Source organism: Heterodontus francisci, chromosome 4 (genome assembly GCF_036365525.1).
Source record: "Heterodontus francisci isolate sHetFra1 chromosome 4, sHetFra1.hap1, whole genome shotgun sequence".
Lineage (NCBI taxonomy): Eukaryota > Metazoa > Chordata > Chondrichthyes > Heterodontiformes > Heterodontidae > Heterodontus > Heterodontus francisci.
Window position 1 is genome coordinate 135,211,918 of NC_090374.1, and position 10,674 is coordinate 135,222,591.

General features: G+C 41.6%; 1 protein-coding gene across 5 annotated transcripts in view; it reads left to right on the top strand.

The window, feature by feature from the left end:
- The window catches only part of kank1a (KN motif and ankyrin repeat domains 1a), a 415,056-nt gene extending 405,607 nt beyond the window's left edge, over positions 1–9,449 (top strand). For all 5 annotated transcript variants that reach the window (XM_068030198.1, XM_068030197.1, XM_068030200.1 and 2 more), the window contains 3 exons: positions 1,281–1,481; positions 4,697–4,795; positions 8,472–9,449. In XM_068030198.1, coding sequence (XP_067886299.1) covers positions 1,281–1,481; positions 4,697–4,795; positions 8,472–8,534 — 363 coding nt within the window. In that variant the 3' untranslated portion in view covers positions 8,535–9,449. The remainder of the gene's footprint in view (positions 1–1,280; positions 1,482–4,696; positions 4,796–8,471) is intronic.
- Positions 9,450–10,674: the final 1,225 nt, after the last annotated feature.

Genomic DNA, 10,674 nt, shown 5'->3' on the forward strand with positions numbered 1-10,674 from the left:
CACTTCCGTGTCAGAAGGCCGCTGGCTTCATGGCGCACCGCCACAGAGCACGGTGCGCTGATAAAATTCAACCCTTTGTTTCCTGTCACTCAGCCAATTTCGTATCCATGTTGCTACTGTCCCTTTTATTCCATGAGCTACAAGTTTGCTCACAAGTCTGTTATGTGGCACTGTATCAAATGCCTTTTGAAAGTCCATGTACACCACATCAACAGCATTGCCCTCATCAACCCTCTCTATTACCTCCTCAAAAAAAACTCCAAGTTAGTTAAACATAACTTTCCCTTAAGAAATCCATGCTGGCTTTCCTTAAGTAACTCGCATTTGTCCATGTGATTATTGATTGCAATGACTACTGGCCTGTGGTTCCCCATTTTCTCTCTTCCCTCTTCTTGAATAGTGATGTTGCATTGGCTACCTTCAAATCCACTAGGGAACTTTTCAAGATCACAGCCAATGCATCAACTATCTCTGCAACCACCTGTTTTGGAACCCTAAGATTAGTTGCTTTATTTCTTTAGTAGATTGAGGAGTGATTTAATTGAGGTGTTTAAAAGATAAAATGATTCACTCAAGTAGATGCGAAAAAACTATTTCCTCTGGTGGGAGAACCATGAGCAAGGGGGCTTCGTCTTAAAATTATAGGTTTACTATTCAGGAGTGAAATCAGGAAGCACTTTTTCACATAAAGGGCAGTAAAAATCTATAATTCTCTCCCCCAAAAGACTGCGTAACTTGAGTTAATTGAAATTTTCATGACTTAGATTGACATATTTATTAGGTAGGGGTTTTAAGGGATATGCATCAAAGATGAGCAAATAGAGTTGAGGTACAGATCAGCCATGATCCAATGGAATGGCAAAATAGACGTGAGAGAATGGCCTACTCCTATTCACATGGTACATGGTCTGTTGGAAAGAACAGCCTTGAGTGATTGCGTGGTATTGTCATTTCTTATTTAGGTATCTTTTGAATTATGTTCTTCATATTCTCAGTGTGACATGCACCATATTAACTGACTCTCTGGTTTTCTGTGCCTCACTATTGTGAAGCATTTAGCCCAACATAATTCCCCAGGGAGGTGTGAGCAAGATGAAAATCACTTGAATTATTGTTCTGCCATGCAATGCTGAAGTGTGTTGGAACTCAAGTTTGCTGTTAGTTTCATTTTCTTGCATTTTTTTGTATATATTTTCTGGCATGAAAATAGTTCTTGCAATGTATAATTCATTCTATTATATAAGCTTTATATTAAATTGGTTGTGTATCTTATGGTATAGGCTGGTCAGACGGCGCTGATGCTTGCTGTGAGCCATGGTCGGATGGACATGGTAAAAGCTCTTCTTCTATGTGGTGCTGATGTCAATATCCAGGATGACGAGGGCTCTACAGCGCTGATGTGTGCAAGTGAGCACGGGCATGTGGAGATAGTTAAGCTTCTCCTGGCCCAACCTGGATGTGATTCCACTTTAGCTGACAGTGTAAGTTGCTTTACAACATTTTACTGCAGGGTCTAAATGTTTGTCTTGTTCCGGTTGTTTATATTGAACTGTCTGTCTGTTACATGTGCCGTCTTCCTTTCTGTGTGGAAACATTTTTTTCATTAATACTAAATAAGATTGCACAGAATAGTTTAACATGTGCCAGCTGAGATGTAGACAATAGCTGGTGAATCTGATGCAGCATTTCACAGCCAGTCACTGATGATTAACATTTGAAAAGGCCATGAGTGTTTGAATTTTGGAACATCAGATTATTGTTGTTGCTATCAACCGTGCTATTTGCATAGGAAAAGCACTGAGTAATTATCAGCATTTTCAATGTATTTTAATCCTGTCTCTGGAAAAATAACCACATTAATCTCTCCTCCATCATTGAGTCCACTCAGACCTGCAGTAGCTAGAGGGTTTCAGTTACTTGGTGAATCAGTCCATCTGCGCACCAAATAAAATGAACAAATCCATCACAGTTACAGAACACATCTCCTTGCTCGTACTTTCCGCAAAAGATTCATGTCTGAGGAATTGGTGTTTGTGATGTATTTACATTGAATTAGAAGATTTAAGGAGTAATCTTGAATTCGCAAGCCAAGAGATAAAATAATGTAAAAGAAAAGTATTATGGATGCTGGAAATCTGAAATAAAAACAGAAAATGCTGAAAATACTCAGGTCAGGCAGCATCTGTGGAGAAAGAAACAGATACATTTCAGTTTGATGACCTTTCATCAGAAATTAATGTGTTAGATTAGCAGAACACGGCTGAGACTGTAGTTGAGGTGGTGCTGTTGGCATCTGCACCACTGGACCTGGGGAGGTTGGGGGAAATCTGCTAGGATTCCTGCAGCTACTTACTATCCTGTGACTGGAAAGTGTGCTTATGGACTTTGGGCGAGAATAGGATCAGCTGTGATACCCTCCATAGGGGAATAGTTTGGCAGTCACTGGATAAGCTCTCAAAGAATAGTCACTTGGGTGAGAGATACTATAAAGCGTTCACCACCATGAAACTGCAACTATATGCAAGTCATTGCTTTTGGGTTGAGGGGAGAAATTTGAGGGTGAAGGTAAGTAAGACGATGTGAGTTGGATATATTCTGAAAATTAACAGAAAATAGCAACATCATTTTTACCAAAATCTACAAAAATAATCCTCATGACTGACTTGAAAAACTTGGATACTGCCAAATTTACAATGCTAAATAAAAATGGTCTGAAAGCTCTTAATTTAAAAACTGTCTTTTTACCGCTCCCTAGCTTTATGTACCCTGTATTTAGTATTTGTTCTTGAGCTTGCCACATGAATGAAGACTTTGTGCTGTCTGAGATTAGAGGAAGTGAAATCAATTGCACCAGATCACTTGGGAAGCATAGGCAGACATTGAAAGTCAATTGGTCTTCTCACCACTCTCACTAGAAGAATGGTATGAAGTCAATAATAACAGGTAATAATAACTAAAACAGGGCCATCATTATTAATCATCATCTGGTAAATTGACTATCTCATTCATGACGTTATGCGAGGCCAGATTCTTCCCCAGAAGGAGTGAGTGAACATCTCCGGAGAGTGGCTTGAACAGAGGCTCGAGAGCCAACCTGCAAACCAATTTCTAAGCCGAGAAGCCAGTTAAAAAAGCATAGAAATTTCCATGGTGTGAAAAGTTCTGGTGGAGAGTGGGGTACGAGTTGGGAAGAGGGAAAGAAAGGAGTGAATAAAATATCTTGCCAACAAAATATTGGGAAACATTGTTTACTAAAATTAATAACATAAAAATGTTAAATTAGTCACAAGATACACATGAATGAGGAAGGAAGATCATTCAGTGCATTTTAATTGATCCATCCAGCACGACCTAACGTTTCTGCACCACCCACCCCCCCCCCGGCACCCCGGGCAATTGCTGCATCTGTTTCTTAAATGATTTCAGGGTTTTTGCCTCTTCCTAGAAGTCCATTCCAAATACTAATGGCTCTGTGTATGAAGAACCACCTCCTGATAATTAGTGTATTTGAAACTGTGTCCATTAGCCCTATTCCCATTGTTTATTTTATAGTGGTACGCTGGGTTAACTTTTTTCCATGCTGTTTACGAGCTTGTATATGATTCCTCAAAGGCTTCCTTTCCTGGTTGAAAGATTAAAAGTACCACAGTAATTATAAAAAAAAACAAATCATATTAAATGCTTCTATGTGAACTCAGTATAACATAAAGGATTCATGCTGTAAGCACACCAATTATCTGTGTGAAGACCCAAGTTCTTTCAAACCTGCTACCTGAGTGAGGCTAGTTCTGTGAAGACGTGTAAGTTTCTGCCTCTCATTATTAAGCTTTCCACAGCCCTTCCAAACATAAACTTAATTTCCTGGTGAGGGATAACATCATCAAGCTTTTCCTCTGCCACATTCAGACACCATTAAATTCTTTAAGAAATATTTAGAACTAGTGTGTGATTTTTGCACTGTTCTGAGGTGGCTACTTTGTACTTGTGGAATTTTAATAAGTATGTTGTGTGTGGTTAGTGTAATTGATAGAGGAGTTTATGGCTGAGTGCACACAACACTGGTTCATTTAATGTAGATATTCACCCATGGAGGTGGTGCAATTCCTGACAAAGGCAAGGTCCCGTAACACACCTCATTTCTAGTTGATGTAGCAGAGTTTCAAGTAACCCTCACTTATTTCATATTATCAGTTATGGGAGACCTGTTTTCATGATATAAATGGAAGAGGATTTAGCTATATAAATTGCTGTTCTTGGCCAGTGTTTTTGGAGATTTCAAACTCGCTGTTTATCAGACATTTGGGCAATTTGCACCCTATTAACAATAACATAACCTTAACAGCCAATGGCTGCTCAAAAATGAGTAACAAATACTTGTACTGGTCAAAAAACCTCTGAACACTTCAGTTTTATATTTATAAAGGAAACTTAGGACAATCTGGGGATGTTAAAAAAAAAAAAAAAAAATATGTGTGTTTTACTTCTGGTCAGTTCTCTCAGATAATTTACCCAAATTTCCATGCACTTTGGTTTTACTGGTCATAACAGCATTCTGGTAAAACAAAGGTTTTTTTTTTAAAAGAACTGCTGGCAATTGTCAAGAGCTACTTTCAAAACAATTTTCTTCTTGTTTTTTAATTATGGAACAGTATGACCATTCTGGATTCATTAACTAAATTCTGTCTTTTATATTCAGGATGGAAGCACAGCATTGTCTATTGCTCTAGAGGCTGGTCATAAAGATATAGGAGTCTTGCTTTATGCTCATGTAAACTTCTCCAAAGCTCCATCACCAGTAAGTACATGTTTAGATCATTTTCCTTGTAAATTAATGGTGATTTATTTCATCTAGAGCTTAAATGATCTGTGAATAAATATCCTTCGGTTAAAGATGATGCCTGGATTCACTGTTACGTCACAATGAAAAGCTTGAATATGTATGTCCCTTGGTTTTAACTGCAGCCGAGTTTTTAGACTTTTCCTTCCTTCCTTTGATCTCTACAACACACCCCAGCCATGTTCGAGGGCAATGCTACTCAGTCTGTGAGCAGCTCAGCCTGACTAACGACCTTTTATTCCATCTGCCCTGTGATGAAAATGGCAACCCTGAACTCTGTGTTTTCTATAACTAGATAGGTGAGACTTTTCACCCAGCATCTGTGGAATTCTGGGCATGCCCCTTGTCAGTTAGTTGTCGTTGCAACATCTTGTACAAATGCACAGCTTTATTAGTTATTTCATTGCAGATAACTCTAGCCAGTCTGATGCATTTCAGAGTATATTCTGCATCTAATACTGTACTTAATAGAGAACTACTTTATGCTAAAGTAGTAGTTCTCTATTCTCTGGTCCCGTACACCTACTCAGCATCTATGCTCCAACACTCTGCTCCCCACCTGAAGCTAAAGACCAGTTCTATGAGGAACTCCATAATATCATTAGTAGCATCCCCAACACCGACCACCTGTTCCTGCTGGGGGACTTTAATGCCAGGGTTGGGGCCGACCATGACTCATGGCCCTCCTGCCTTGGGCGCCATGGCGTTGGAAGGATGAATGAGAATGGGCAGAGACTGCTTGAGTTGTGTACCTATCATAACCTCTGCATCACCAACTCGTTCTTTCACACTAAACCCTGTCACTAGGTTTCATGGAGGCACCCAAGATCGCGTCGTTGGCACCAGCTAGACCTCATCGTCACAAGGCGAGCCTCCTTAAACAGTGTTCAAATCACACGCAGCTTCCACAGCGCGGACTGCGACACCGACCACTCCCTGGTGTGCAGCAAGGTTAGACTCAGACCAAAGAAGTTGCATCATTCCAAGCAGAAGGGCCACCCGCGCATCAACACGAGCAGAATTTCTCATCCACAGCTGTTACAAAGATTTCTAAACTCACTTGTAACAGCCCTTCAAAACACTCCCACAGGGGATGCTGAGACCAAGTGGGCCCACATCAGAGACGCCATCTATGAGTCAGCTTTGACCACCTACGGCAAACGTGCAAAGAGGAATGCAGACTGGTTTCAATCTCATATTGAAGAGCTGGAACCTGTCATAGCCGCTAAGCGCATTGCACTGTTGAACTACAAGAAAGCCCCCAGCGAGTTAACATCCGTAGCACTTAAAGCAGCCAGAAGCACTGCACAAAGAACAGCCAGGCGCTGCGCAAATGACTACTGGCAACACCTATGCAGTCATATTCAGCTGGCCTCAGACACCGGAAACATCAGAGGAATGTATGATGGCATTAAGAGAGCTTTTGGGCCAACCATCAAGAAGATCGCCCCCCTCAAATCTAAATCAGGGGACATAATCACTGACCAAAGCAAGCAAATGGACCGCTGAGTTGAGCACTACCTAGAACTGTACTCCAGGGAGAATGTTGTCACTGAGACTGCCCTCAATGCAGCCCAGCCTCTACCAGTCATGGATGAGCTGGACATACAGCCAACAAAATCGGAACTCAGTGATGCCATTGATTCTCTAGCCAGCGGAACAACCCCTGGGAAGGACAGCATTACCCCTGAAATAATCAAGAGTGCCAAGCCTGCTATACTCAGCTATACGAGGGAGCAGTACCTCAGGACATGCGCGATGCCAATATCATCACCCTGTATAAAAACAAAGGTGACCGCGGTGACTGCAACAACTACCGTGGAATCTCCCTGCTCAGCATAGTGGGGAAAGTCTTTGCTCGAGTCACTTTAAACAGGCTCCAGAAGCTGGCTGAGCGCGTCTACCCTGAGGCACAGTGTGGCTTTCGAGCAGAGAGATCGACCATTGACATGCTGTTCTCCCTTCGTCAGATACAGGAGAAATGCCGCGAACAACAGATGCCCCTCTACATTGCTTTCATTGATCTCACCAAAGCCTTTGACCTCGTCAGCAGACGTGGTCTCTTCAGACTACTAGAAAAGATTGGATGTCCACCGAAGCTACTAAGTATCATCACCTCATTCCATGACAATATGAAAGGCACAATTCAACATAGCGGCACCTCATCAGACCCCTTTCCTATCCTGAGTGGCGTGAAACAGGGCTGTGTTTTCGCACCCACACTTTTTGGGATTTTTTTCTCCCTGCTGCTCTCACATGCGTTCAAGTCCTCAGAAGAATGAATTTTCCTCCACACAAGATCAGGGGGCAGGTTGCTCAACCTTGCCCGTCTAAGAGCGAAGTCCAAAGTACGGAAAGTCCTCATCAGGGAACTCCTCTTTGCTGACGATGCTGCTTTAACATCCCACACTGAAGAGTGTCTGCAGAGTCTCATCAATAGGTTTGCGGCTGCCTGCAACGAATTTGGCCTAACCATCAACCTCAAAAAAACAAACATCATGGGACAGGATGTCAGAAATGCTCCATCCATCAATATTGGCGACCACGCTCTGGAAGTGGTTCAAGAGTTCACCTACCTAGGCTCAACTATCACCAGTAACCTGTCTCTAGATGCAGAAATCAACAAGTGCATGGGAAAGGCTTCCGCTGCTATGTCCAGACTGGCCAAGAGAGTGTGGGAAAATGGCGCACTGACACGGAACACAAAAGTCTGAGTGTATCAAGCCTGTGTCTTCACTACCTTGCTCTATGGCAGCGAGGCCTGGACAACGTATGTCCGCCAAGAGCGATGTCTCAATTCATTCCGTCTTCGCTGCCTCCGGAGAATACTTGGCATCAGATGGCAGGACCATATCTCCAACACAGAAGCCCTTGAGACGGCCAACATCCCCAGCTTATACACGCTACTGAGTCAGCGGCGCTTGAGATGGCTTGGCCATGTGAGCCGCATGGAAGATGGCAGGATCCCCAAAGACACATTGTACAGCGAGCTCGCCACTGGTATCAGACCCACCGGCCGTCCATGTCTCCGCTTTAAAGACGTCTGCAAACGTGACATGAAGTCCTGTGACATTGATCACAAGTCGTGGGAGTCGGTTGCCAGCGTTCGCCAGAGCTGGCGGGCAGCCATAAAGGCGGGGCTAAAGTGTGGCGAGTCGAAGAGACTTAGCAGTTGGCAGGAAAAAAGACAGAAGCGCAAGGGGAGAGCCAACTGTGTAACAGTCCCGACAAACAAATTTTTATGCAGCAGCTGTGGAAGAGTCTGTCACTCTAGAATTGGCCTTTATAGCCACTCCAGGCGCTGCTCCACAAACCACTGACCGCCTCCAGGCGCTTACCGATTGTCTCTCGAGATAAGGAGGCCAAAGAAGAACTTTATGCTAAATATTTTTAAATGGGGTTAAAATTTCAGAGCACTTTATTAACTGAGGATTAAATGAAATTTATACGTGTATTTAAATGGTTGATATTGTTACAAAACTATATAGTTAATTTCATGGAACATTAATGTTTGAACCCTGGAATAACAAAAATAGACTGATCACTGAATAAGTTACACAATTGTTCAATGCATCTTTTTTAAAATTGAAACAGTGTAGTTTTCAATCTCCTCAGTTTGTGTTTTTCTTTTTAGGGTACACCCAGGCTAGGAAGAAAAACCTCTCCAAGCCCAACCCGGCGAAGCAAATTTGATTGATTCCTACCTGCCATTGACCCAGTCCTTTTATCAAGCTGCTATGTATTCCTGTTAATATTGACAGATACTGAATGTAAATGCGTGCCTGAGCTCACCAGCAAAAAGTTTTTTTCTTTAGCAATAATACAAAAAGGTAGCTTTGCCAATCTACTGACCAGCAACTAAACTGGAAAACGTTATGGGGACTGGCATTATAAAGTCTTCATTTTACTCTCAGCATCGTTATTGCCTCAAAGCTTGCTTCAAGAGCATAATTTATTAGTGTTTCTTTTAAAAAGCTGTCTTGTGTCTTTGTTTTAGTCCACAGTGAACACATGTGGCAGTTCAGCTTTCTCATTTTATTGCATTCATTGTTAGTTATAATCTAGTTGTCTGTATAAACTTGCATCAAAACAAGTGTCATGATATTAATGGCATTATTTTAAATCACATTGTATTTATAATATTTGGCAAAAATATACAATTGAGTTGGTTACATTAAAATTTAGGTGACGTGAGGGATGGCCCTTGTTTGGGTTTCCCTTAGTTGCAGAAAGCTATCTCCAGACTGTTGTAACTTTTATATATCAAACAAAATCATTGTATCTGTTAAAAATTGAGTCATACAGTATTTTCAAACTATTTTATACATACCCTAATAAAAATGAATTTACATGAAGAATAGCATAATTTACTATTGAATATAGCTTTTTAATTCTTTTAGAAATTGTTTACATCATTGTATCTAATTTGGTTTTAGTGATACTTGAGATATTATTTGTATATCAACCTGTTCTTCAATTAAAGCCCTGTACATGGTTTTCTGTGCATATTTATAAAAACTGCAATCTTGTCACATTTAAATTTTGTCACGTGTGTATTTAAATGTTTGAAGTGCCTTAGATCCTTGCCATATTTTCAGAATAAAAGCTACATGATGCTAATTCACTGTTTGCTTCTACTATTAATGCCATCTTAAAATTCATACTACAAATCTGTTTAGATATTGGCCTGGATTTTTTGCCTGTTTGGATTGAAATGGAGAGGAAGCCTAATAGTAATTCTGTTAGTCAAAAACCCCATTCAGATTTTCCTTCACCTGCAATGCAGACAGTCTGGAGCACGTGTCACATGTAAATCTGGCGTGACTCAGGCAGCAGTGCACAATATTGGATTTCCTACCACCAGTACCTGTGGTCTATCTCCATTAATATCCTCTGGGCAGAAGTAAAAACCAACATTTGAGTTTAGTACCATCGGGCTGAATTTTAGTCTACAGGAGTGCATGGGTTTCAGAGCTGGTGAGGGTGAAAATCAGTGCATTTAACAACAGGTCTGGAAGCTGGCTGCAACCTGTCAACTTTGTATTTCACTGCAGCACACAAGGCTATGCTTAAAGAAAAAAAGCACACTTGGGAGAGATGGATTGCTAATTAATGTCAATTGCTCAATTAGAGTTATATTGACATGGTATTTCTAAATTAACTTTGGGTCCATGGGTTTCCTGGACTTCCTGGAATTCTCCAGTGAAAGCAAGGCAAAAACACATCGGCAATTAAGGGGGCTGAAGCTGTGTTCGGGAAATATGCCAATAAGTGCTCAGTACTGACAGCTGTTTTCTTTCCTGCTTGTGGGAAAGAGTTTGTTCTCAGAACTTGTGCTGGGAGGTGACTTTACAGACTTTGGAGGTGTCATCTGCACTTTGAAGATTTGGAGGGGTGATCTATCTGTTCAGTATAGGTGCCAGTTATGCTGCCTTATATAGGACCTCAGCTGAGAACACAATGAGCAACAGGAAGCTGCTCACAGATCTGTAACTGTTCAGAAGAGAGAGGAGCAGCTTGCAGGAGGCCATATCTGGCATACAGGTTCTAAAGGCAGAAGATAAGCTTCCTCAACATGTCTGACCAGTGTCTCAGGAGGTTCAGCGTGTTGCATAAGGTGTTGGCAGACATTTACAGCCTGCTAGAACAAGACCTCCTACCAACTGGACCTGGTGGCCACGCTTTACCAGTGCCTGTCAAGGTTACGACTGCCCTTGACTTTTTGCCTGTGGATCCTTCCACAGATCTGTTGGAGACACTAGCAAGATTTGTCGGCAGCCCACCAAGACTTGTTTGCCTGTGATGCCAGTCAGAATGAATGGACACTTATGTTTGTG